The following is a 27523-nucleotide window of genomic DNA, read 5'->3' as shown; positions in this document are numbered from 1 at the left end:
CGGCCAGCAGGTCCGAGCTGCAGAATGAAGCCCCCTCCCCCAGGGCCTGCACAAGCTCGGGGAATGGTGGCTGGTGAGGAGATCCCACCAGGCCCCGGCGAAGCTGCTAGGAACTAGAGCTGGTGGCAAGTCAGAGGTGCCTGCCCCTTGTGAGCGGTCCAGAGAACAGACCTCAGACATCCTGGCTCAGTGGCTGGCTATGCTTCAGGTATCAGCTCTGTAGCCGAGGTCAAAGGGCAGGCTGTTATTGGACACCCACCCTTCCTGGAGTCACACTCTAACCCTGACAAGATTCACACTCTAACCATAATGAAAGAGAGGCGACCATGCAAGGCGGGACCGTGAAGGGACAGACAGCAGTGCTCCCTGTGGCTAGGACACAGGCTCAGCGGGCTGTCAGGGTCTGCTGCTTCTCGGGAGGCTTTTGTCCCCAGCATCCTGACTGGCAGCCCCAGTTCCTCTTTCTGCCCATTGCCGTTCCCTTGGCGTTCCCTGAGCAAATTGTAGCCGGCCCTGGGTGCCCGAGCGGACACCCAGCAAGGCTTCCACAGATGGCAGGGCTGCAGCGCCCACCCTGGGATGGAAGGTGACGGGCCCTCTGCAGCCCCCAACCCCACTGTGTCCTTCAGAGTCCCCGTCCCAGACTCCTCCCTGAAGGGGCAGTGCCAGCCCCTCTGCCCCAGGCTGCTGCGTGGAGGAGGGAGCTCTGGCCAGGCAGGAGCAAGGGCGACCCCAACATTGGTCTTTTGAGAAGCAGGCCCCGTGGTTCTGCGTGCTCACCCCAGTGCCATTCACCAGGCCCCCTGGCTGGGCTGGTCTGACCCACAGCAGCATCTGCAGTGGCCTCTGTGGCATATTTTTAAGGAGTGTCAGTTCCGTTCTCTTGGAGGGAAAAGAAGCAGAAGGTCTTCGTGAAATGCTAGGAGAGGGGTTACAGGCGCCGTCATCCCTGATACAGGGGAACCTCAGTTCTCTAACTTAATTCGTTCCAGGAGGCTGTGTGAGAAGCCATTTGTTCGAAAACCAAATCGCTTTTTCCCATTAGAAACCATGCAAATTGAATTAATGCATTCCAGACCCCCAAATGATTCCATTTTAACCTTTCTTATACACCGTCCATGTCTAATGCACTGTATAATCAACAGATAAACGCTTCTTTTCTTAATCTAACACCCCGACTAACCTTAAATGAATTTTCCATGTGTCACCCACTAACTGCTTTTGTTTACCCAAATCGACAATAGTTCTTCTACCTCTTCCATGGCCCGCGGTTGTTGTTTTGTGAGCACTTTCGCACCCTTGGCCGCGTTGGCACTCTTGGTGGCTTCTCTTTGTTTTGAAATTGTGCTCCTCTTCGATTCCTCCAGCAACAAAAGCATCCTCTCCTCTGTTGCCTGAGAGACGCTTTTTGTGATGCTGAGGTATCAGCATCAAAGGGTTGTCAAAACCAAAGTTTTGTTCCTCAACCGAGACATTTTCTTCCTGTGAGCAACTTGATCCAGAACTGAATTGTTTGAAAAGGGAGACGTTCGAGAACCGAGGTTTGACTGTGTAACTTAGCAATGACTTACTGCTTAAAAGCACGGGTTTCTCTCTCAGAGCCCCTGGCCGCCATTGCCCAAGATGTCATGACCCCTGAACCTCCAGCCTCAGTCCTTCCCTGCAGGCGGCTTCCCGTGGGCCCAGGCTCCTCCCAGCTCCCTTGGAGGCACGCACCTGGTTCCATACACCCCAGCTCACAGGTGCTGAGCCAGGGCCCACAGGGACCAGCCACCAGGGTTGGCAGCTGCAGAGGCACCACCACCCCAGGGGTGAACACAGGGTTGCATGGTCTTTTTTCTATTCTAGCACCGCCCCTCCCTGTCAACTACAGGGAGTGAGCCACGGGGCCCCTGTGGGCGGAGCGTGTGGTCATGGATGAAGATGGAACCTGGAGCTCAGAGTAAATTTCACTAAAAACAGGAAACCACGAAGCTGCGATGCTTACATGTAAAGGTCCAGAGAAGAAGGGCTCGAGGCCATGTAGGAGGAAGCTAGAGAGGAAGTGTGGTGGCTTTGTGCTCTGTGGCCTCCTCCCTCCCTCCCTCCACACGGCAGCAGCCAGACTTGGGGTCTGGCAGCCAAGTTCTTAAAAGTTATCTCTGCCTCCAGGTCGGAAGCTGAGGGCTGGGCAAAGCCAGCCTCCCAGCAGGACAGGCGCACTCTTCCTGAGTGGGGGGACTGGGAGTCTGATCTATGGGCTTGTCCTACTCCAGGGGCAGCCCCGCCCTGCCTCAGGCAGGTGTCACCCTGCTTATTTCCAGGGGCTCCCACAGGGTGTGAAAGCAGCACCCCCTCTCTGTGGCAGCAGGCACCGGGTGTTCATGGCAGCAGGTGGACCAGAAGGCCCCCCAGGAGCACAGCAGGAGCCTGGGCTCTGGTGTGCTGGCCATTGGAGGTGTCAGTGTGGCCTCAAGGCCCATGTGCATTCCCCCTTTCCTCCAGGCCCCGGCACAGCAGGCACTCACACTGGCCCACGCCCGTGGGCCCGACCAGGGAGCTTTGGGAGCAACGCTGTGCATCCAGGGGGCCCTCTGGCTCCAGCCTCAGGCCTGCAGCTCACTCTCTCCCACCCCAACTCCCACCCCCGCCAGGTGATCAGGCGGCGTCTCCCTGCCCACTGGCCCTTGTCCTGGCTCTTGTCCTGGCTCTCCAGCCCAGGCCCAGCTCAGCAGAGTCAGGGCAGCTGCTGGCAAACGAATGCCCAGTTGAAGCTGCAGTCAGTCCCTGGGGCACCCACCCAGCTCCAACACATCTCTCCTGTTCCCAGAGTGAACGGGGGGGGAGGGGGGGGGGAGCTTTCTACCCCACCACACACACACACACACACACACACACACACACACTCACTCCCCTCCATGCTTTACAGCCCTTTCATCAAAAGTCCACAAAGGACTTCCCTTGCACGTGTGTATAGAAACAAACTCGAGGCAAACCCTGCAACAGGAGGTGGGCAAGAGCAGAGTGGACACAAACCTTCTATGGACACGTCCTGCTCCTCCCACCCGACAGGGTCCCTCTGCAGTGAACTCTGGGCAGATCGAATGGAACAGAAGAACAAGATGTGGGAGCTCCCTAGACCTCAGGCACCTCAGACAGAGGAGGGAATCAAACCCAGCTTTTACAGTCTGTCCACACGGTGTGCACCATGAGCTCTTTAATAGTATGCCCTCTGCACTCTCAAAAGCGTCACAGTTTGGACAGAACAGTCTGTGGTCACCCTTTCTATTGGCCAAACTGAGCGGAAGAGGAGGGCGATGGGAAAACAGGGCTAATGGAGGCCTCTCCACTCAGCTTCCCAGCAGGCCCTGGGCTCTCCCTCACCCCCACCTGAGGTGGGTGTGCAACCTCGGGCCCCGCCTCCATTGCCTAAGGTGCCAGTTGGCTCACAATGGCCTCCTTGCCCCAATGTGTACTTCCTGTTTGGGGGCCTCTGGCCAGTGAAGTTTGGAGACCAGAGTGCATGCAGTGGGAGCCCCAGATTTCTGTAAGCTGTTGACAGCTCTTAGGAGAGGTTACTGGTCGGAGGCTGTTGGGGAGGCTCCCGGGGCCCTGAGGACAGGCAGGCCTGGCTCGGAGCCCCATGGTTACAAAGAGTGAGTCTGACACATGAGCAGCCTCAGACGAGATGGGGGAGCCAGTCCACGCAGTGGGGAGAAATCCCTCCACATCTAGTCGGTGTCTCATGCCAGGCAGGGCGGCACTGCGGGGCCTGCTCAGGGCCCATCTTGTCCCAGCTGTCCGTCGAGTCCCAAGGCTCATGTCCCTGAGCGGCTGCCACAGAGCGGGGACTCTGGGGCTCGGAGGATGTAGGTCATTTGGCGTCTGCAGCTGGTGAATTTCAGGTCTCTGCGGCGGGATCCCGGCACCCCGCCATTCTTGAGATAGGAGCTGAGTGATCCACCACCTTCTCACTTCTGCCGCGTAGCATCCAGCGGGGTTAAGAATCTGGCCATCGGGGGTATCTCAAAGCGTCTGCGCTCAGAGCAGGAAGGAGGAAACCAGGGCCCAGGCCAAGGAAACCCTCAGAGGGCCCAGACTGGCCCAGGCCCAGCCACAGCTGCTCACTGGCCCCTCGCTGGTCTAGATGGCCTCAGCGTTTGGGGAGTCAGGAACGGGATCTGCAAAAGAAAAGAGAAGCAGAGTGTAGGAGGGACTCCAGGGAGGATGGAGAGTAAGGCGACACTCTGCAGGTTAGGGGAGGTCATGACCTCGCAGGCTGTAATGCTGCCGGTGTTGGGATCACTCACCGAGGGAGGGGAAGAAGACGTCCCCAGGGCCTGGTGGAGACACGGGCGTGCTGGGCTCAGAGAGCAGGTGGCGCCCAGACTCGGACGGCTGCCGCTGGGCCACGTAGGTCAGAGGAGGCCTGGGCTTGGGCTCCGACATCCCCGGGAAGGACGGAGAGGCCTCAAAGCCCGGGTTTTCAATTCCGTGAGTGTTGCTGCCAGAGAATCAGAGCCGAAGGTCATCGGTGCTGCCTTGGGGTTTGCGCCTCTGTCCTCCCCACCTTCCCTCTTTCTCTTCTCCCTTCCCATCCCTGGCCTTCCCACTGCAGGCCCCAGCAGCCTCTCCCTGCAGGAAGGGAGGTCCAGGCCAGAGAGAAAAGGCCATGGGCTGCTCTCTCCCACCTGCCCTGAGCGGAGGACCCCAGCTCGGCCCTGGGGTTTGACCATCTGCCCTCGGCCCTGCCAGGACACCCAGGCTCAGAAGCACTTTCAGGACATCATCCTCAAGAATCTGGGGACAGGCTTCTCTTTGGTCATGGAGTCGATGGCATTAGGATTGAGTGTCCCCAAAGCTGGTCTGAGCTGAAGGGAGGGGTTCCTCTTACCCTCTTTCCTCTCCGGAACGGGACAACCTCTAAAGACTCCTCCAACCTGAGACTAGCAGGATCACTGGCAGGACTTCCTTGCACCAGTCTTGAAAATCATCCCTTTCAAATGCCCAAAGGAGCAGGTACCAGGCCAGTTCCTGAATGTGGCTCCTTCCTGAGCACGCCCTCCATGCCAGTCCACAAGGCCAGCTTCTGCCCTGGTGCACCAGCACACATTCCCCTATCCACTCCGCTCTGACCTCCTGCCCCTGACAGCCTGTGCCCTTAGGGACAGGGGCCTGACAGCTCTCTCTTTGGCGTGCCCTGCAGGGAGGGGCCCCCGCTCCAGGTGTGCCGGCCTCTTTGCATGTTTCAGCTCAGCTGCTTCCTCCTCCTCCCCCACCCCAGCCCACTGACCACTGAGACCTGGAGGTGGGCGCTCCGCCTGCTGGGTGAGGGTGGCAGGGAGGACAGCCAACCCGCACAGATGTGTAGGCTTCGGTGGCAGGTGGCAGATGCTCTTCTAACCAGCTGTGCTAGGCAGCTGAACCGGGCCCCTGCAGCCCAGAAATACCTCCTCCCTGACAGCTGGCGCAGGGCACAGGGAGGACCGCGGGGCCCGTGTCTGTGCTCTGACCCCTGTCCTGTCTTCAGGGACCAGGAAAGAGAGGGGAAAGGATCCTGGTGAAGCGGGGGAGAGTCGTTCTTGGCTGGAAGTTGCCCCACCCTTCTGCATTAACTCCGTTGGGATGTAGACACTGCCCCCCCAGGGCCCCAAGCCCCGAGTCAAGCTGTGAGTCAGAGGAGAGGCAGCTGTGGTCAGTTTTCGGAAAGGTCTCCACCAGCCTTACCTATCCATCCGCACCAGTTCCTGGGCACCTAGGGACAGACAGAGAAGCTGGTCACACAGGGGAGGCTGCCCCACACAACATCCCTGCCTCGGCCGGCGGATGCCACCGGGGGGGAACAGAGCAGGCCCAGGCAGGGCCAGGCCCCACGCCTGCTCACGCAGGAGCCCCACAGCTGCACGCTGCGTGCTGGCCAGGAGCAGCAAGTGTGGCCAGTGACAGATGAGATGCGCTGTCTTTCACAGCCTGTAGGACAGCGCTGTCACCAGGAGGCCAAGGCGCCGTGCTTTCTCCCGGGCATGGCCTGGGCTGGGTTAGACCTTCAGGAGTTAAGTGTCCACCAAAGCCTGGCTCCTGGATTTGGTGTTTCCTGTTTGGACACTTGCCACGGACCGGTCTCGATCCATGATTTACTGGGTGGGAGTGTTGCAAGGTCATTTCCTGTTTAGAAGGCTCCTGGGCCTCTCTGTCCCATCCTGCACGTTGCATAACAGGGTAGCTTCAGAGGTGACATCGCCTAGAGCAGCGGTCGCCAACTGGTGGTCTGTGAGGTCCGAAAGGGAGGCGACCGCTGTCCCCAAGGAATCTCAGGGGCCCTTGAGATTGGCCCATCACTTCTCAGCCATTCCATCACTCTCTGCTCCTCATCCTGCCCCACCCCCCAAACTAAAAAACAACCTAATGCAGTGGCCCCAACTTCCCTCTTTCTTGCAGCTCCCCACATACTCCCACGATCCTTCTCGTTTTTTAAGGGCTTTACTGCCGATAACTATGGGGAAACCGGTTGGGGGGGGGGGGGGGCACGACAACAGAACACCCAGGGAAGTTGCACAAAAGTTCCCGAAACCTCTGCGGTGTTGGAATCGTGGCCACTGTTTACCGGGGACCCCTGTGTGTCAGGCCCCCTGTGGGTTCCCCGTGGTCCTCAGCACGTCCTGCCTTCCGCTCTCTGGGGGAGGGATCGGCCGTCCCACCTCCGACCTGGGGAAACCAGCCTCCCTCTCACACTGCGTCGTCGGCTTCCACGCCCATCAGCCTTTGCAGCACACGGCCCTCCTGCGCTCCCAGCCCTTCCTCTTCCTTTTTCCTGAGTGGGGCTCGTACCTGAGCGCAGGCTCTGCGCCAGCCCCGGCCACTCAGCCTTAGCCCTGCGGCCCAGCTCCTGGATTTCCCTGTCACTTCTGTTTCCTTAACGCCAGCAACTGCTTCTCTAGAGTCTGGATCGAGAAAAATGACCCAGCCCTAGCTGGTTTGGCTTAGTGGACAGAGCATCGGCCTGCAGACCAAGGGGTCCTGGGTTCAATTCCAGACAAGGGCACGTACTATTTTGCCACATAGATGAGTTTGCCTCAGTTGCAGGCTCCTCCTCGGCCCAGGCCCTGGTTTGGACTCGTACGGGAAGCAACCAATCGATGTGTTTCTCGCACACTGCTGCTTCTCTCTGTCTTTCCCTCTCTCTTCCACTCTCTCTAAAAACCAATGGAAACATATCCTCAGAAGAGGATTAAAAACGGAAAATGACCCAAATCTCTGCTCCCTCTCCAGTTTGCACCTGCTTTCTCAGCATCCCCACCCCCCTCCCCACTCTGGCCTCTCTCGTGTCTGTCTCTGAAGACGTCAGTCCTACAACCCATTTCTTCTTTTTGGAAGGGATGGAGGGACTGGCTTCAAATATACTTTTACTGGGAGATAAAGTATTGACACCTTTCTGATGGCATGTATTAACTCGGGGGATACGGTGCTATGAAATGGCTAATAACACAGAAATGGGGCTCGTTGGGCGTTTCAGAGGACGTGCTCAGCATTGGCGATAGCACAGCGCCGTGGGCCCGGGGTATCCCTTATCCCCTTGTTCAGTCCCGTTCTCCAGCATCCAGGTCATCGGTCCCTCCTGGTCCCTTCTCCTGGGAAGCCCTCAGGTGTCCCAGAGCTCGGGGGAGAAGGTACTGGAGCTGATCCCAGTTGCTCCACATCCTCAGGACACCACCCCAGGGCCCTGGCCTGGGGATGCCCCCGCTCTGACTGCCCTCCCTCCAGCCCGGACCATGGGCAGGAGTCTTAGACCACCCTCTGGGGACCCGCGAGGAAGGCGCTGAGGAAACAAAAGCAGGAACAGCAGCGCCTCCCGCCCCACATCCTCTGCCTGGAGTCTGCCTCCCGGTTCCTGTTCCCCAGGGGAGGCAGCGCCGTCGTCTGGAGTCCGGGGGCCAGAAGTCACCTCTCGATCTGGAGCTGAGCCCAGCAGAGCATGTGTCTCTCCTGGCCCCTCACCCACCTGCGTAGACATGCTGCCCAGAGGAGCGGGAGCTGCTGGCAGCGCCGCAGCGATTTCTCTTCCTGGTTGAGCCCCAGGCTTCCTCTTTCTGCTCCAACCGCTTCACCTCCCCCACCCCCAGGGCATTTTGCAGGCAGGTTGTGGTAGGTTTTGTGAACTGAGAGAGAGGAGGCACAGCCTGAGTGACCAGTGGAGGGCCATGCCAGGCGCCCGGGAGAGAGGGGTGTGAGCTGTTACAGTCCAACCAAAGGGAATCATGTGTGAGCCCCGGCCGCCTGGTGACAGCGGTTCCCCTCAGCTGCCTTCTGCAGCCACGCGGAGGGGAGGGTTAGGGGAGGGCATGCAAGGGCTAGGAACAGAGGGAACCCCTCTCCTGCTCCTGGAGGACCCAGACTGGCCTAGGATGAGGTCATGACAAGGGCAAAGGGCACTATCACCTGCAGAGGAGTGTGCCAAGGGGTTGGCGGCCCTGACTTGAAGTCTGGCTCCGCCCTCTCTCGCTATGCATTTCCGTAAGTGCGTTACTAACCTCTCTGTGCCTCGGTTGGCTCAGCTATAAAATGGGGACAATGAGAATCATGCTGAGGAATACGTGAGAGAAGGTATATAGCAAGCTTGGCAGGGTGCCGGGCACAGCAACCTTGCCAGGTAGGGCTGTTGGCTATGGCGCTCATGCTAATGAGCGTTTGTATTATGAGGTGAGATTTTACTCCCTGGAAAAAGCGTGAGTTGAAAGGTCCGAGTTTGAGTCCCAGCTCTGCTGCTTACTGAGTTAAGTAACACTGGGTTAATTACAGACGATTTTGGGTTTCTCAGGCATAAAAGGAAAGAGTTGAACTAAGTTATCTCCAAGATCTCTCCTAGTTATGATAATCCAAAGGTCATTTTTGTCCCCAAGGTTGCAATGCTAAAAACAAAACAAGCCCACCTGTACATTAACTCGGGCCCCCAAAGGAGCTCTGAGTGGCAGCATTTTTATAAGCCAATTTTTATACATCATCTGCTCACCAACAGATATTTACTGAGGGCCAAGCCAGATATTTACTTGGGGCTGCTGGGCTCTCAGGCTCTGGAAATGGCTCCTCTGAGTCCCCTCTCCACCGCTGAGCCAGCTCCTTGCTGGGCCGCAGTAGCTCCCATCTCTGGGCAGCGGCCTCGCGCCTGCCTCTCGCCTTTGCTAATCCCAGGGCTGAACTGGCAGCTGGGGCAGGTCACGCACACCCCACCCCCATCCCAGGAGGGCGGATACTCACGGCGGTTGGAGACCACCTGCCTCTGCTTGTAGACCAGGAGCAGGATGAGGGGAAGGCAGAGGATGCCCACGATGCAGGCGCCCGTAGCCAGGGCGGCAGCCGTGATGTCTGAAAGGGCAGAGAGGCAGCCACGGTGAGGCCCGTTCCTCCCGAAGGGAGACAGAAGCCCACACGGGAAAGGCCAGGCAGCAGCGGGGCCCACCCAGGATCTCAGAGCCAGCCCCTCTGTGAACTGCGGAGGCGTGGCACTTCTAGGGGAACCCCCACCCCCCCCCTCCACCCCCTGAGCCACGTGCCTTCTCCCCAGAGGACACAGAAATTAAGCCAGGTGCTTAGGGCTGCGGAAGCGCCAGGAAGAGAGAGAAGGGGGTTCAGCCAGATTGGGTGGGTCAACTGCCCTGGGCCACAGGGGAGAGTAGACCTTTCACAGACCCCGTGCCACAGAGTTCAAGGTCAAATGGAGCCCAAGTGATGAAAAGCTTTTGGAAATAATGTAAATGGTTGCACAACCTGTGAGCATCATTGATGTCACCGAATCATACACTAAAACGTGGTTAAAATGGCCAATTTTATGTTTCGCCACAATAAAAAGTAAATGAATAAAGAGCTACACGCATCTCCCAAGAGACCCCTTAGCTCCAGGGAGAAGCCTGTAGAGCGAGAACTAGAGAAACATGAACCTTGTTGACTTTTGTCTTTAATGTTTGTTTTTTATGGATTTGAGAGAAAGGGGAAGGGAGGGGGGAGAGAAACACTGGTCCCCAACATGTGCCCTGACTGGGGATCAAACCCTCAACCTGGGTATGTGCCCTGACCAGAAATTGAACCCGCCACCTTTGGACGTACGGGAGGACACTCCAGTCCACTGAGCCACCCAGCCAGGGCTTTTTCTGACATTTTCAAAGTTTAAACTTTCTAAATTACAAAAAAAAAACAAAAACAAAAAAAAAAACCGCTTAAATTAAAGATAAAATATTTCCAAGTTTCTTCCTCCATAGAGGCAATCAGCACATGCAGTTTTCTGTGTATGGTTTAGCATGGATACGATATGCGTTTCATGTGACAGCTGCTTTTCTGCTTGGCATAGCCTGGACCTCTGTATTGGCACAGAGATCGACTTCGCTCTGCCTCGGGCTTTATCACGTGTATTTGAAACAGCCCCCTATGGTGGGCGTGTAGGTTGCTTCCATGTTCCAACCAATAATGTACCCATTGCATGTACCTAAACTGCACTCGGGCAAGTGCATGTACATGAATTCCTAGCAGTGCAGTGCCGAGCCGCAGCGTACGTGCGGTTCCTCTTCGTCTATTGCTACACCGCCCTCCCTCTGAAAGGGCCGGGCTGCTTCGCAATCCCACCAGCAGCGTGAGTGGTTTGCTTTATTTCTGTCTGTCTGCTGACTCCGGGAGTTTAGCTGGGAACAGACGCGCCCTCAGAACCGCAACCAGCTGTAAACGCGTTTCCTTCCCGATTTTAGCCCTTCCCAAAATACGGGCAGGCTGGCCTGTCGCACCCGCGGCCACTCGGCCCCGGGGAGCTCTGGGAAGGCGTGTGGGCTGTGACCTCCCCGTTGTCTTTGCAGGGCTTCCTCTGGAGCAAGGCTGTTTTCGTCTCATTGTGTTGCTGCACAGCCCAGTGGGGTAAACAAGCTCTCAGGGCTTGGTTCACACCGCAGAAGAGAACAAACTGTTTTCAGGCCCTTCAGCCTACCCACCGGGGCAGGGGCCTGGACTCTGCTCATACACATGAAAGCAGGCTCCCTCTGCCCACCCCCAGATCTTAGCCAGGCTGCCTTTCCAAGGGAATATTGAAAGTGAAAACATTCTCTAACTCAGACGTAAGAATATTTCTAACCCCCTGCTCAGGACCTTCCTAGGCCTCCACCAGAGAGGCAGGCTGCCAAGTGCTCTTTTCTAGTCACAAAGCAGGCCTCCTCCGATGGGTACTGAGTAACTTCTGATGAGGTTAGTTGGGGTCTCATTAATCCTGCTTTAATTCCACTCCCTATTGGCCCAACCTCCCTGCCTGACTTTGTCCCCAGGCAAAGGTATCCCATCTGCGGTCCCTGGGGTCAGGGCTTGGTTTGCCTACAATCTGGTCTGAGAGTTAAGGCCCGGACTGGATGGGTTGCGGGGGCGGGGGGGGGGGGGGGGGGAGCATGAGTTTAGAGATAGCTCTGTGGACCCAACTGGCCTCTGAATCCATGGAACCCCTGCTGAAGGGAGCTTAGTCTCCCTACAGCTCCCCACACCTCCCCACAAGCAGAGCTAGCACTTGGGGGAGGGGGCTCCTGCTTGGCAGCCATCTAGGGTCAGGCGCATCCTGGGAAGGCGATCAGGCATTGGCAGAGGCAGCTGGCAGGCCAGTGCCCAGGACTGTGCCAGCCCCTTACAGAGCAGGATGGGATAGGAGGGGCCCCTGGGTATGCACAGAGGAGGGAATTGGGGTGTGCTGCCTGGTGCCCCAGGGAGGGGGCTGGATGAAAGCAAACCAGAACATCCTACTCTGTTGAAGGGTAGGGAGGTTGCTTCTAGGGGAAGGGAGGTGGGCTGCCAGCCCCCCGCTCTGTGGTTGGTGAGAAACCACAGCCCCCTAGCAATCGGGGGTCCTGGGGGCACCAACTTCCTCAGCATCCTTTCTTGTTGCCTCCCTGACCTCAGGCTGACAGCTGGCAGGCCAGCGCCCAGGATGGTTTCATATGGTTTCAGAGACGGGCCCCCCTCCTACTTCCCAAGGATAACAGGAGGCCGGGGCCACGGTTAGAGGACGAAAACCCAAGGCCTTGGCTGGAAGCACTAGTGGTACCAGGGACCAAGGCTGGCTGTGAGCACCTGTCCTGGGGCAGGGCTGGGATCTTCCCAAAGGGAAGTGGGGCCCCTGAGCACCCGGGTCACCAGGCAGGTGTCTCTGAGCCGTGAGAAAACAGGATGTGTCCACTGTCCGCTGCCATCCACTTGCCATCCCGCCTTGGCACAGGGCAATGGGCGGGTCGACTCCGGAAGCCAGGCCTAGGATTCTGCATTACAAGTGTTCATAGCTGGCACTTACCCTGTGCCAGGCATGGTTCTTAGCACTTTGCCAATAGAACTTCGTTATAACAGCCTGGAAAGTACAATAAGTGCCATGGCAACCATGCCTGTTGGACAGATGAGAAAACAAAGGCACAGAGGCTAAGCAGCTTGGCCGATGTCCGGGTCCGAGCTCTGAAGCACTTCCCCGGACTGCCTTGCACGGGACTGAACTCCACGTGTCAAGTTACGAGTTTGCCTAAAATCTGGACTTCTTCTCACTTCTCTTGAAAACTCAGTGGCTCTGCCAACCCTGGGCCCCCTCCTGTTGTGCCTCAGTTGGAACTGCACTTACAGGTTGGCAGCTGGGTGCCAGCCACAGCCTCCAGCCTCCCCGTTTCTCAGTGGACACATGGTCCCCAGAGAATGGACATGCCCCCCACGCCCCACCCAGAAGTAGAGCGGGGCTTTTTCTTATCTTAGACAACACCCGCCATAGTGCCGAGACTCCGCCACAGCTGTAATCTCCAGACCTCCAGAACCAAGAGTCTGGCGGGGGATTGGAAGGGGTTTCGGAGAGAAGCATATATGCCCCTCAGCCCCTCCGGGAGCCAGTTACCTGTGGGCAGTGGCTCAGAAACAGGGGCGGGGGGGGGGGGGCTGCACACGCCCGTGAATTAGAGAGGAAGGCAGTGTTAACATAGAGCAGGGTGCGCAGCAAAGGAAGCCTGACCCACTTTTGGCAGTCAAGTTCAAGGTTCGGCCTCACCCTCTGGCTCTTATCAGCTCTTATCAGCCGGTCTCCTACCATTTCCCAACGGACGTCTGATCCCCTAAGTCTGGCAGCCGCTTCTCCAGCAAGAAAATGAGCCCAGTTTCATTCAGCTCCCTCTCCACTGGGCACCTGCTTTCTCTAACATTGTCCGCTCTGACATCTCTTGCCTCTGTCCCCTCAGCTAATTTCAGAAAAGCGGTGTTGACAGAGGGGAGGGCAGCCTGGCATGTGGGTGGGGTTTGCACTCGGGGACTCGGGCACCCTGGCATCCCCTCTTGGCTCTGGGCCTGAGAGACTGTGCGCCTGTCCCTCGCCCGCCAGAACCTGTTTCCCCGTCGGTGAACTGGGACAGTGGTGACTGTCGCCGAGGGAGCTCTGCAGGAGCTCCCGGAGGAAGAAGTGGGACCGGGAGGTTGCTCAGAGCGCAAGGAGCAATAGGGAAGTGAGCACTCGTGTACCTTGCCAGGTGCCACATGCCCCACACTGTGCACAGGCACGCGTGTCTGCAGTCGTGAGACTGCTGCGTGGGAAGGAAGGAGCCGCTCGGAGGCTCCTCTCCAGCCTCACCAGGCAGTCGCTGGTGGAGGAAGTGAGGCCGATGGTGTCTTGGTGCCGAGTGACATGTGAGCTCTGTGGTATGCAAGGGCGAGGGGCTTGAACCACAGTTTCTTAACTCCGTGTGGGTCTGGCTCAGACCAAAATGTGTGCTCTAACTTTGTTCCTGGCTAGTCTGTTGTTGTTGCTGCTGCTGTTGCTATTGCTGCTGCTGCTGTTGTTGTTGTTGTTGTTGTTAAAAAAAAAAAAAAAAAAAAAAAAGAGTAGTTTAAGTAGAAAGCCATGACAACCTTGGGGTTTGGGCTTGACTATGGCTGTAGCTGAGCTGATGCTGATCAGGGGCTGGTGCACACTGGATGCTCAGTAAGTACTGATGGGTATGAGGCTGTGGAAGCCAAGACCCTCTCCTCTCAGAAAAGCGGGGTGCTCCAATCATGTCGCCCCTCTGCCTGCTGTCTCCAAGCCGCCCGGCATTCTGGCCTGGTCTCTGAGTGCCCAGGTGCCCCTAGAGCAGCGTCCCCTCACTCCATAGGGCCAACAGCGGGTGGCTGCTCCCCACTGCACTGCGCATGCCCCTCCGCCGGGGAGAGGTGAGGTGAGCACAAGCCCAGCTGTGCTGCCCCTGTTGGCTGTGTGAACTTGGGCAAGCCAAGCGGCCTCTCGGGGCCTCCGTCTCCACGTGTGTCAAGTGAAGATGGTGCTGCCTCAGGGTTCTTATGAGAATCCACTGAGAGACCCATACAGGGAAAAGGTTAGCACAGGCCTGGCACACAGTAGGGGTTCCGGGAAAGGTAGTTTTGCCCCCTTCTTGAACCTCTCCCTCTTCCCTCCCTCCCTCACGCAGAGAACAAGGACATGTTAAGATGGGCTGGTGACCTGTGGCAGAGGGCTGGTGGGCAGGAGGGGGACCCACTCAAAAAACAAGCTCAGCAGCACCTGTCGTGGGCGCACTTAGCCAAAGGTCATTGCCAGGGTACAGCCCCTCCCCCCCCCCCCAGGCGGCAGGAGCAGGGGCTGGGGACCTGCTCTCCGGTTTTGGGCCTTGGGAGGGGAGGGGCTTCCAAGTGCTACAACCCAATGGCTCGGGTGAAGGAGGAAGCAGAAGGGAGGGCAGCAGCAGAGAAGGAAGAATGGGGGTCCCATGGGCTTGGGGGGATGAGGCCAGAGTTTAGAACAGAGCCCGGGGGCAGGAGGACAGAGGAGAAGGGAGAGCCCAGGAGGGGCAAGAGGGTGGTCTTACTTTCGCTCTCCTTGGGGGAGTATGGGTATGCGATGCACTTGGGTGGTGCTCCATCGCCTGTCAGAGCAAAGAAGGGGTGTTAGGTGGGTGTCAGGCCCAGGAGGCCGGGGAGGCTTGTCCAGGGCAGCGTGCCCCTTTCCTGTCACAGCTACTCATGCTACTGTCCACTTAGTAGCATCGGCCCAGGTGGAACCTGCATGCATACACACACACACACACACACACACAAACACACACACACACGCATTCACACACATACACATGCACACACACACATATTCTCACTGCACAGCCAGCATGTCCTGCCCATCTACATGCCACCCCAGCAGCATGTGGACCCTGCCCATGCCCACACCTCTGTCCAGTCCACTGCCCCCTGCATTCTCACCTGGAGAGACACTCACGTACACACATTCCCCAGTAGTCATTCGACCACTCACCAGCTCACAGCCCAGGTCACATTGCAGGGTCATGGTAGTGACATGAGCAGTCACATGCCCAGCCCAGGGTCATACCCACTCTTCTGTTAAAGAGCCCCAATGTCACAAACAGAGCCACGTACGTGTACCCTCCCTCCATCACACCCAGCCGCCCAGGGGTACTTAGAGCTCCACCCGCGTGGCCACCTCATCTCCCACAGCCCCAGAGTGCCGCTGCCACCCTTATAGACTCATACACCCTTCCGCACAGTACCCCACACAGTCACCCCATCGGAGACACAGCACCACACCCCTACAGTCACACTGTCCTCTCTGCCTACCCTTCCACGCTGGCACACATGCCATCCCCCCCCCGGGCACCGCCCCTCAGTTGTCCCGTGGAGGAAGCCCTCACCTCTCTGCACTCGCAGCTCCATGGCAGCATGGACCCTCTGCTCCAAGTGGTGGTGCCTGACCTCCACCACGAGGCAGCAGTAGAGGCCGCTGTCCAGGGGGGTCACGCGGAGCATGGTGAGGGAGAAGTTGCCATGGTGGTCGGAGATCGATTCCAGCCCGTGTTGCCAGGCCAGGTCCTGGCTGGTGTTGGCGGCGTGGTGGGCATGGTGGTACAGGTGCAGGTCCTGGAACGTGAGGTTGCGGATGGTCCGGCGTTCGGAGCAGGCCTCTACCTCGCCCCGGGAGCTGCGGTACCACGTCTTGTAGAAGGTCAAGTCGTGCCCTTTGGTCACGGGGCCCACGCCCAAGATTCTGCAGGTGAGAGTGATGTTCTGCCCCTCGGGACACACGTACGTGGAATACGGTGTGTTGACCTTGAAGGCTGTCACCAGACCTGTCAGGGAGAGGAGAACTGTCACCTGCCTGTGCGCACTCTCCGTGGGGAGGAACCCGGGCCTGGGCTCCAAAGATGTGGGTTTCCAAGCCGCAGGCCCGGCAGGTCAGCTGACCTCCCTGAGCCTTCCTTATTCATGAACCCAGACACTGTGGGAGGACCCATGGGTACCTCCCCAGCTTGGGATACCCTACCCCAGGGATGCTGACTGAGGTGTAGGAGAGACTCCAAGCAGGTAGGAGGCTGAGCCCAGCCAGCGTGTGTCTGTCCCTGGGGCGGAGCATGCGCCATGCTCCAGCCTCCCCCCACCCACCACCACCTCCACCCTCACTCCACCCCTCCACCCTCACTCCACCCCCACCCCACCCCCACCACTGCAGGCACTGTGGCTCTGCCCTGGACCGGTCCTTGGCACTTCTAGCCTCCATGCCCTGCACCATCAGGCAGGAGGCAGGGTAGCAAGCAGAAAGGCCGTTTGGGAACAGCAGCCCTTTGTCCTGGACCTGACTTCTGGGGCCATCAATACCTGACCCTTCAGCTCCTGAGCTAAAGTGTCTCCTCGCCTCCTCACTCCTGCGCGTGAAGGCTTGTGCCAGGTGCTACATCTTATCTGCAGGCTGAGCACGTGCCTCTCCTGGAGGCTTACAACCGAGGTGGGCAGGCAAGGCCTGCATTCACAGCCGGGTAACCCCATTGGCTAAACGGCAAGCTGGTACCAACCTCAGGGCACTTTCAGGAGAGAAGACATAGCCTTCCTGGGACAGTCAGGAGACTGCTTAAAGGAGGGAGGGTCTTTGAGGTTGATGGATAGTTAGGGTTCCAGCAAGTAGAGAGGCTGCTCTGGACCAGGTGGTAGGAAAAACCCAGGAAAACCCGAGGTGTCTCAGGGATAGAGACCAGGAATACGTGAAGGGCCATCTCATCCATGTCCCTGCCAGCTGCCCGGTCTTCTGAGATCTCTTCTATTCAATAGTTCATTTTGTTCTCAGTAAGCCAGGGGTATAACCCCTGGTCCTCTCTATCTGACTCCAACCCTTCAGCATTTGTTGAGAGCACTGGCCCTTGAAGACAGAATGCCAGGGCTGGGTCCTGGCCCCTCGGTGTAGCGGTGTGAGCCTCAGTTTCCTCGTGCGTACAATTAGAAAAACAGTACCTACAACACGCGGTTCTGGAGAGGGGAAAACTGAGAACACAAGGTATGAGCTCCCATATCCTCTGCAGACACAGGGAGGGCAGCTCTGATTATTAGACGTCGGTGACGCTTCCATTTTAATTGGCATCTCCGGGGCAGTAGTAGGTAGAGCGGGCAAGGAGGAGAGTTTGGAAATACGTTCAGAATCCAAATGGGTATGTCCTTGCCATTGCCATTGCCATTGCCTTAGAGCCTGGGACCCGCCTGCTGATCTGAAAGCCTGGCCCGCTCAGGAGGGAAGCAGCCTGGTGTGCCTTCGGAATCAGACCAGCCTGCCTTGGAGCCCAGTGTCTGTGAGTTCCTTAAACTCTGAGCCTTGGACTCCTCGTAGAACAAAAAGGAACACATCTACCTGCTGGAGCGGAGGCAAGGATGACAAGTAGTTTACGTGGTGCCCGCAGGTGCCTTGCTGGGAGTTGGTGCTTGGTGCATGGGAGCTAGAGGGGCCGCCCGCTCACTCCGCCATTGAGGGAAGAGTTCCTAGGGGTGAAGCATAGTCTGCACAAGGGAGTGGGTAAGCCCGCTCCCACGTCTCTTCCTCTAGAGTAGGGGTGTCGAACTCAATCAGAGAAGGGGCCAAAATCTAAAATCCAGCCTAAATCGCGGGCCGAATGGTTTACTGAACAGTCATAAACTGACAATGTCATAAACTGACAGCGGAGTGCAGTGATGACAGCGCGGTGCGGGCCACATTGCAAGGCCTGGCGGGCTGGATTTGGCCCGCGGACCTTGTGTTTGACACATGTGCTCTAGAGTGTGACTGACCGGTACCAGCGTGTGATCCAGCCCTGGAACCCTGCACGGGGACAGCAGGTGCGGGGAGGCAGCAGAGCCGGGGCCCCGGCGGGCATGTGTGCCAGGGCAGAGTGTTAGGCCCCAGGAGATGCGGAAGACAGAACACGCCAGGCCTCCCAGGCGCCGCCCACGAGGGAGAGGGAGCCAGGTCCGGGAGACCCAGGTTTAAAGGAAGTCGCTGCTGAGGGGAACAGTGATCTCAGAACTTCTTTGGTCAAATGCTGGTCTCCTTTTCAGGCAGAAATGCGGGAGCCCAGAAAGGGGAGGTGGTTTGCCTGGAGCGCCAGGGGATGTGAACTCAGAATCTGAAGAAGGGGGCGGGTTTCAGGGAAAAGCAGGATCTGCTTAGACTGGAAGAAGAAGAAATAGGCTGTATCGTGTGCCCTCTGAGTGCTTTATGGGCATGTCTAGCAAGCCTGTAACGTGGTTTTTATTCTTGTTTCACTGATAAGGAAACTGAGGATTTTAATAACTCACTGAAGATCACACAGCCAAAAAGTGCAAGAGCCAGAATTAAATTCAGGCAATCAGACACTATACTGAGGGGGACACTAGGGGGAGGGAAGACACGGGGCGGGGGGGCGGGGGGGGGGGGCAGGGATTCAGAAACTGGCAGCCCATAGGCCACATCTAGCCTTCAGACATATTTTACTTGACCCTCAAAGTATTGAATTATTTTGCATTTGTTTAAAACTGCCAACATTTAAAGACCAGGAATTTGACATGAAAACTCTGGCCCTTAGTGACTTTGAAAATCAGAAAATTAACACAAAACCAGTTTTCCTATGATCGGCTGGAGCGGAGTAGCAGCCTCCCATGTAGACAGCCCATTGGTTTCCCAGTTGCCACAGTCCTCACTGCTCCCCAATGTCTATGCCCGGCCTGCTCCGCTCTCTCACCATATCTGCCTGGCCCCATGGACTTTTGAGTTTGTGGCTGCTCATCACCCTACAGCTGTGACCCTCAGACTCTGAGAGGAGGTGACCCACCCGCGGCCCCGGCGGCAGGGTGGCAGAGCAGGAATCCGCCACGCCTCCTCCACCGCCAGCCCACTGCTCTGACCTCCTCAGCAGACCTGGTGGAAGAGGAGCCCCAGATACCCAGGCTGTGCCCCTGACTGTACCCCTGCCAGCCTGGGCCCCTCACAGGCCCATGCGGAGTGGGCGTGGCCTCAGAGCTCCGGCTGCGCCAGTGAATGGAGGTGGGGAGTGGTTAGGGAGAGGATTCCCCCAGGTGCTCCCAGGAAGAGCAGAACCCACCCACAGAGTAGACCCTGGAGTTGCCTTGGCCCAGGGCACACTCTGTCCCCAGCAGGCCACCTGGCAGCTCCCACCAGCACCTCTGCCAGGGGCGCCCCTGTTCCCTTTTCCCAGCATCACTGCCAGCCCCAGAGCCACCCCAAGGCAGGGAGCTGAATCCAGATCCAGCAGCGTTGGCAGGGGTGCTCACACCGGGGGCTCTCGGGGGGGCTGCTCAGGAGATGCTGTCGGCACCTCTGAAGGGATGGCAGGGGACAGGCAGAGTAGAGGTGGAAGCAAGAAGTGGAGCACAAAGCTGAGCCGGGCGGGACTGCTAAGGGGATGGGGCGTGGATGGGGTGGGGCTGAAAGGTAGAGGAGGTGGGGTGGGTTGGGGAGGATCAAGAAGCAGGACCTCCCCTGGGGCATTAGGCCCAGGTCCTCAGGGTCCAAGCAGTGAATGACCACAGAGTTGCCTACCTCAGTGCCTTTTCAACCCTAGAGGCAATTTTCTTAAAAACCCAGGAGGGTGGGGGTTGGCGGAGGGCACGGAGAGAACTGGGGTTCAGAGACAGTGTGGGGAGGGGCATTGCTCAATCCCAAACCCTCACACACCCCAGAGAACTTCCCTTTTCAGAAAAAAAGGAGAAGCTAGGACTCAGGTTTGGGGGGCAGCGGAGAGTGGTCAGTTTCAACAAAAGAGCCAGAAACGCCGAAACCGGTTTGGCTCAGTGGATAGAGCGTCGGCCTGCGGACTGAAAGGTCCCGGGTTCAATTCTGGTCAAGGGCATGAACCTTGGTTGCGGGCACATCCCCAGTTGGGAGTGTGCAGGAGGCAGCTGATTGATGTTTCTCTCTCATCGATGTTTCTAACTTTCTATCCCTCTCCCTTCCTCTCTGTAAAAAAAATCAATAAAATGTATTTTTTTAAAAAAAAAAGAGAGAGAGAGAAAGAGAGCCAGAAAGGAGTGGACTCAGGGTCCACAGGGCTTTGCCCTGAGGAGAGAGAAAACATCTGAGTCACAAGTCCAGGGCAGCCTGTCCTTGGGAGGACACGTTGGGGGCGATAGTGCACATTCCGTGACACCCTGAGCTGCGCATGCGCACGTGTGTTATGGGGGGTGAGATGTACATGTATATATAGCCCAGCTGGAATTATAATTATTTGGCAGGAGGATGTTGCTTATTGTCATAAGCAGATCCTTGTGGACACGGGGGTCATTGTCAGAGCGGGGGCGGGGGGTCGGGAAGCCCCTGGCTCCAGGGTGGCGGGGATCATGCAGGACAGGAAAATGCCCCGGGCCTGAGCCTGTCCCCGGGCGGGAGCCATCCAGCCATTGTGCTGCCCTGGGGCCCAGGCCCCCTCCGGCACTGGGTGAGAAGGCCAAAGCGCCTGGAGGAAGAATGCTGTGAATCTGAAAGATTCCAGGCCTCGGGGTTGAAACCTTGATCTGATCCTTGGTCCCTGTCCCCACTGAGCCATGTCCCTACCACGTGCCCCTGGTCTGGCCCCATTCCTCTCTGGACCGCTCTTCCTTCACTCATCCTGAGAGGATCCCCACGTTCCTAGGCCCCCTCCAGCTCGGAAACCCTGCCGGAGGGGAGGGAAGGGCTGTCTCTGTTCCGGGCAGAGGCGCAGGCCCACGGTGCTCACCTTTGGTCACCTGTGTTGGGATTTGCTTAGCTCAGAGGAGTCAAGCGACTTGCCCAAGGCCACACAGCCTCCTGTGGCTGAGCTGAGGCTCACACCTTGGACACACCAGACTGCAGACAAGCAGGCCCAAACCTCCAGTGGACAGGGCTGAAATCTTGCCCTCCTGCTACTTAGAGTGAGCTGACCTCAGATTGACTCTGTTTTCCACAGAGCCAGCCTTGAGCCTCAGGCCAAAACTGAGGCTGAGAACATCCTTCTTGCATTCCTCACATATTTGCGAGGTCCTAACACAAGCCAGGCCGAGGCAGAGAGGAGTGGGAGCACAGGGCTCCATATGTGATACCTGCTCAGACTTTTATTCTCCTGCTGCTGCTTTCTGGCTGAGGGACCCTCGGCCTCTGCCAGAAGGTTCTGTTCCCTTGGGAAGGGACCTCTTGTCTGGCTCCATCTCTTCACCTCTTTCCACCCAGCGGGGGCCTTGTGAAACCCCGTGGGTGTGCACGGGATGGGGGGATGTGGGTGTGAACAAGGCTTGTGTTTTTTCTCTGATGAGGCATCAGTTGCTAAGGCAACGCCCCAGCTTTTAAAGGTGGGTCCCTATCTTGACTGGTTGCGCTGGAGGCCCCACCCAAAGGGCTGAACTCTGTCCAGCTGCTAGTGCTTCTGAGTAAACAGTTACTGATCCCCTGCTCTTGTGGGCCCTGTGTGAGACGCACCCGGCGGGTCCTCGCCCTCAGAGGAGCCCCAAGACAAACAAGGACCTGGTCCCCAGCTCCCTGCCAGGCCCCGTCCCCCAGGACAGTCCACGAAGGGTGTAGCGAAAGGCTTTATCTTCTTTCTCAAGATGCAGAGCACAGAGGGAAACAGAGGCAAGAGCCAGTCAGGACTGAGAGCTAAACTCCAGGATGTGCCCCCGGGAGAGGGGCTGAGGCCCAAAGCCAGCAGGTCCGGCCCTGGGGCTCCGTGGCCAGCGTGGACAAAGGGCATCTCAGATGTGTTTATTGATACCTGCCCCCGCAGGAAGTGTCCATTCACGTCGGACAAGGAGTCCGGGAAGGGGAAGCCAGGCTCTATTGGAGGAAGCGGCACTTCCAGCACCTTGGGAAAGCATCCGTGCATCCGGGGCTGGAGGCTGGAGCGAGCACCTCCCCGGGGAGGGCCTGGGACCCTGCCGCGGATGCCTCTCCTTGCCAGCGGCCCCAGGCCCTCCCTGAGGATGGCTGTGTGCAGCCCGGACTGCCAGCTCCAGCCAGCCGCGCTCCAGACTTCCTAAGGTTCAGGTTCCAGTCTTTCTGTGCCCTACCCTTGATGCCGGCGGCTCCGTGGGGTAGTGGCAGCTGATGCTTACTCTGTGCCAGGCATCTTTCTAATCTCTTTTACATGGATTTGCTTATTTAATCCTCCTCCATTTTACAGGTGAGGAAATTCATGCACATAGAGGCTCAGTAACTTGCACAGAATCTCATGAAGAGTAAACGGTGGTGTCAGGATTTGAACCCAAGTAGTCTGGCTCCGGCGATCTGGTGCCCTTGGACTACCCTCTAGAGCAGGGGTGGGGAACGACTGGCCCCGTTAGGGGTGAGTTAGTTAAATGTTTGGCCAAACGCAGCAGGCTAGTGTTTAATTTTGTGTGGCCCCCGAAGGATGTTACAAGTATCCCTATGGCCCTCGGCAGAGAAAAGGTTCCCCACCCCTGCTCTGGAGTGTGGAAGTGGCGGGGGCTGACTGGAGACCTCCTTCCTTGCTGCAGGTGGACAGGGGCCCAAGCCGTGAGGACCTGGCTGGAGACTGCAAGCTTCCTCTCCCCCCCTCCCCCCCCGTGGTTATTGGGGTGTCTAGTTGACCCTAGCAGAAGAGAGGACCCGTCTGGAGCACTAATTTCTTTGGGGAAGGAACGGGGGCTGGGAGAACTGGGGGCTGGAAGAAGCCGAGAGGGGCCCTCTGACTCTGCGCCGGCCTCTGCCACCAGCTCCTCACAGGCATGAGCTGGCTTCTGTGCGGACGGAGGGGAGCGGAGGACCGCAGCGCGGGTAGCATTAATGGCACCGCGTTAAGTGCACTGAATCACAGAGGGCTATTTCCTTTTCTGTTCTCTTTTGGTCCCGATTACATCAAAGGGAAAGTCCCAGCTCGATGCCACTGTCTTCACAACACCTGACGTTTGCTCAGCTCCTTCAGTTTTGGTTTTGTTTGGGTTGTTTTTGTTGGTGTGTTGTTGTTTTTTTTTTGGAAAGGACAGCAGGTTTGGGGCTTGGAGCCTTCCTCGGGCTGTAGTTTCTAACTGGAATCTAATACCCTTATTCGGTCTTCCTATTCTATACTTTTATGATTTCGTTCTATTTATGGCACGTGATACTGGCTTCCCATTTATGGCAGTAATATAAAGTTTCCTTTAAACTCTATTTACTTGAGTAAAAGCATGAGGAGTTTTCCAGAAAAAAAATAAGTGTCATGACACTAGGCGGACTCTGCAGAAATCCCAAAGGCAGTGAGCTAATGACTGAAGCTCAGGAATCACTGTCACAGAGTTACCCTTCGGGAGGGAGGAGGCAGCAGGCAGCCTCGCTGAGACCACGTCACCTGGCCGCCCGTGGCTCACACCCCGGGGGAATGCGTGGCATGGCCCCACAGTGAGCAGCAGAGGCAGGGTTGACCCCGTGTCGGAAGGTTAAAGGAGCCGGGCTTCCTTCCTCAGTGATAACTGAATTACTGATGGGCATGATGGTGGCCACTGTCCTTCTCTCTGGGGATGGTCAGCCAACGCAAATAGGATGAACATAAAGATCGGTTGCAAGAAAGACGCCCCCCTGAGTCAAGCAAACCCTGAGCCCAGTTAGCCTGGAAGCTGAGAAGTCCCCGACTCTGGGAAACTTTCAGAGGAGAAGCCACGGGCACCTGCATGGAAGTACCTGTGGGTGCAAAGGCGGGATGAATGGGTGGCCTAAAACCTGGGGCCTCCAGCTCAGTGTGAGGGGCTCAGTCAGTGCTGGCTGAGGGGCCCACGCCAGGTGGGCCCTGTGTGTGCACGCATATAGGGAGGGGGCCCTTACAGTCTCCCAGCAGCCTACTTCCCCCTTGACCTCCTCCAGGGAACTTCTGCCCTGATTGGGGAGAAACGGGAGCAGCCAGCCCGTTCAGAGCGGGGCTCCCCAGCATTGTGGGATGCCCCTGGCATTGGGTAGGTGTTCTCTCATGCCCATGGGCTGGCCTAAAGGCTGTTTCTCACCTCCCCGTGGCCTCTGGGCAGAGGGTCGTAGATTTCCTAAGAGCTGACCATTGCTGCATCAGAGGATTGCACCATGGGGTTTACCCAACAAGGCCTGCAGCTCTGTTTACCTTAAAGGGGAAGGTGGGTCTCCCCTCCCTGGCCCCAGGGCAGGGCCATATGCTAGTCCCAGAGTTGGGGACCCCTAGGTCAGCCTACAGAGAGGCTCAGCCACCTGGGGTCTGCTGAGTCACTAGGTGCCTCCCTCCAGTCGCGTCTCCCTGAGCCGGACCCAGGAAAGGGCATCTTCCCCATTTCCTGGGCTCCTGAGCACCGTACTTCCCACCACCAGGTTGCCAACTGCGGAGCTAGAGAACAGGCTTTACCAGCCACCTCCACCAGACCTTCCAGACATAAAGGCTCTGACTTGAACAGTCCTGCCCATGGGCAATTTCTCCCCTTAGCTGGCTGTCCTTATCCTAAGGGTCTGATGCCTGAGAGCTGAGGGGTCAGCTGATTACTGGCAACCACAGAAGCTGAGCTCAGGGACGTACGTGTGACAGGTCTTTCCAACTGATAAGCTGAGCAGGTCTTTCCAACTCACAGACCCCCCTGGCCACACCTGCAGCCAGGCCTCCCCTCTGGCCTCTCCCTGGTGCAGGCACCAGGCAGCAGCATGACGGTTCAGTAGTATGCCCGTATTGCAGTTAAGAACGCTGAGTCTCAGAGCGGTTCAAAGCTAAGAGCCTCCTTTCCATGGAAAGCTGCTTCGAGCCCTCACTGCCGCCCTGCGCTGGCCCAGGAAGAGGCGGAGTACCACACTGTCGGAGCAGCAAGACCTCTGGGCTGAGGGCTCCTGGTGACGTGCACAGTACAGAGCCGGGGACGCTGGGCCTCCTGCTCCTAGCTGCTCTGCAGGCTGGGTCCCTACACCTTTGACCTCTAGAACTCAGTTTCCCAAATTGGGGCTGCTACACAGAGAACAGTCCAGCCAGGGGAGGGCCAGGGAGAGGTGAGGAAACAGAAGGGCCGCTCAGGGTCACTCGGAGAGGACGGGGCAGGGCAGTTGGAGCCCAGAGCTCCTTCCTGCTTGCCGTCATCCCCAGCCCCTCCTGGAAGCCTCGACATGAGCCAGGGCTTTGTGCCATGGCGCTGCCTGCCCCCAGGGCGGAGTCCAGGCAGCTCTGACTGTGGACTCCTTCCTCCTAGTCTGAGCCCCTGGCTAGCATCTAAGTACCAAGATACCATCCCGCGTGCAGGCACTGTTTGTTTTCCAAGTTCTCTCTGCCTCTTACCCTGTCCTTCCCCTTCTCTTCTTCTGACCCACCCACCGGGCCTCTGTGCCAAGCTCCCTGGCTCCTCGGCCTCCCTCTGACTCCTTGCATGACTCACACTTTCCCTGGGCCCTCTCCATAAAGCTTAGTCCCTCAGGCTGCCTGTCTGCCCCTCTGCCCTGCAGATCCAGCCTCTTCAGTTCTGGGCAGGCAAGAACCGGAGGCCAGGCTACAGGGACTAGGGCCTCTGCCCTCCCCCAGGAGTTCCTGTGTCCCCACCAGGACATCACCTGGAGCTGTGATAGTTTGAAAGAGGAAAGCGGCACCTCCTTGTGTTGGAGCTGAGGAAACCGAGGCCAGAGAGTTCCCATAAGTTAGCTAAGGACCCAGAAGGCATCGTGGCCGAGCTGGGAACGTGTCCCATGTATGTCCCTGAGCTCAGCTCCTCTGGCTGCCAGTAACCAGCTGACCCCCCAGCTCTCAGCCATCAGCCCTCAGGATAAGGACAAGATGGGCGCCCACATCGGGGAGTGGACCAGGGACCACACTGACCAGTGCCCAGCAAGGCTGAACCAGGAGTGCCGCCAGGGGACAGGGCATAGGCTGAGAGTACCACACCCCCCACACCCTGTGAGATCTGGAAGCCTGAGGCGGAGCGGCAGGGAGATGCCACAGGTATCCAAGCCTAGAACTCAGGAGCTGTTCTCACAGGCCCATCTCCTGTTCTGCAGAAGCTCCCCTCACCCTGGGCAGGGAAACTGGATCGGCAGCTGCTTGAGCGGCCGTCAGAGCATAGAGAGGTGCCCACCACCCAGCCAGGGCACTTGGCAGAGACACCCCTACCCCTTGCCAAGCAGTCCCAGTAGCCTCCCTGCCTGGGGGGAGAGGGAGGGAGGGAGGGTATCCAGCAGGCTGAAGGGGCCTCCCGGGGTACCCCATCTGGCCTACGACCCACTCACCCACCCGCTGATCTCTCCCCGCGCTCTGCCCCAGCGCCCAGGCTCTGTGAACCTTACCTCGGGACGCGGCCAGGAAGAGAGCGAGGAGCAGGGGCCCCCAGCGCCGGCCGCAGGCCTCGGGGACCAGGGGGAAGCCCATGTCACCGTCGGTAGGGCCGGTGGAGCGGCTGGGACGGCTGGGCTGGGCTCTGCCGGGCTGAGCCGCGCCTGGAGCGAACTCCTGCTTTGCAGGGGCAGACACTCTCCCAGCGAGTGAGTGAAGGGAGTGCCTGGAGTAGCAAGTGAAAGCAGCCAGCGCCAGGGAGCCGCCTGTTCCGCCCCCTCTCGCCCCACGCAGCGCCCCCAGGGGGCCGTGGGAGGCACTGCTTCTAAGTGCCCCGCTGGAGGGCTTTGCAGTGACTAGCACCGTAGGGGAGCCAGCCAGTGCCCCAGCAAGCCATCTCCACCCGACCAGTTGTCAGCCTTTTGTCCTCTCCCCCATTCCCCTTCGGAGAAGGTTGTAGGGTTGCACCGCCTGAGCATTATATCTGTGTGTATCTTAGCATGATCCTTACACATGTTGCCTGGGGGCAGGGGCTTGGACCCTACCTCCTACAACCCAGCCCGAGGCCCGGTTTGTGGTAGGCACTCCCAGTTGAGGAATGAATGGGGAGAAAAAAACCTAACTTTGGTGCAGACCTGACTGTCGATTCCAGAGCTTGCACCCTTGTGCACATGCACACTGAACACAGGTGTGGCACAGTGGCAGGGACACAAGAGGCTTGGCACATCCCTGCCCTAGGACACACGTAGTGTGTGCACAAGATCTGGTCTTGTGTCCCATAGAAAATCATCAGTGCCCTCTCCTCTCAGACCCCAACTCCCCTTCCCACTTCGCACCATCCCAACTCCTGTGCCAGGGCATCCTCTGTGAACCTTACCTCGGGACGCAGCCAGGAAGAGAGCGAGGAGCACGGGCCCCCAGCTAGGACCCTGCTCTCGCACCCCACTCAGCACGCTGGCATCACTGGCACTGTCTCTCTCCTCTCCTCCAAATTCTTCTCGTCCCTCAGGGCTCAGCTCAAGTCCTTCCCCTTCAAAGTGCTCTGACCTTCTCCTGAGGGTCCCCCTCCAGTCCTGATAGCCACA

At 58.0% G+C, this 27523-nt stretch overlaps 2 protein-coding genes across 4 annotated transcripts in view; one reads left to right on the top strand and one right to left on the bottom strand.

The window, feature by feature from the left end:
• LOC311632900 (cadherin-23) overlaps window positions 1–27523 on the top strand; it is a 72969-nt gene that overhangs the window by 8621 nt on the left and 36825 nt on the right. The window lies entirely within an intron of this gene.
• VSIR (V-set immunoregulatory receptor) lies at window positions 3182–26709 on the bottom strand. The gene is made up of 7 exons (XM_084904986.1): window positions 26453–26709; window positions 15645–16079; window positions 14811–14867; window positions 9232–9339; window positions 5707–5734; window positions 4290–4483; window positions 3182–4160 (listed from the first exon to the last, which is right to left on the bottom strand). Exons 1-7 carry the CDS (start codon window positions 26532–26534, stop codon window positions 4123–4125), a joined length of 942 nt encoding a protein of 313 aa, XP_084761112.1. The 5' UTR covers window positions 26535–26709; the 3' UTR covers window positions 3182–4122.

This window comes from Pipistrellus hanaki (genome assembly GCF_964339955.1).
Source record: "Pipistrellus hanaki genome assembly, chromosome: 14".
NCBI lineage: Eukaryota > Metazoa > Chordata > Mammalia > Chiroptera > Vespertilionidae > Pipistrellus > Pipistrellus hanaki.
This window is presented reverse-complemented; position numbering and strand designations above follow the sequence as displayed.

Coding starts and splice junctions, on each gene's coding strand:
- VSIR (XM_084904986.1), bottom strand. CDS start 26,534: ATGGGCTTCCCCCTGGTCCCCGAGGCCTGCGGCCGGCGCTGGGGGCCC. Junction 5,735..9,231: donor GCAGGTGGTCTCCAACCGCC/GTGAGTATCCGC, acceptor GTCTGTCCCTAG/GTGCCCAGGAACTGGTGCGG. Junction 4,484..5,706: donor GAACTGGTGCGGATGGATAG/GTAAGGCTGGTG, acceptor ATTCTCTGGCAG/CAACACTCACGGAATTGAAA.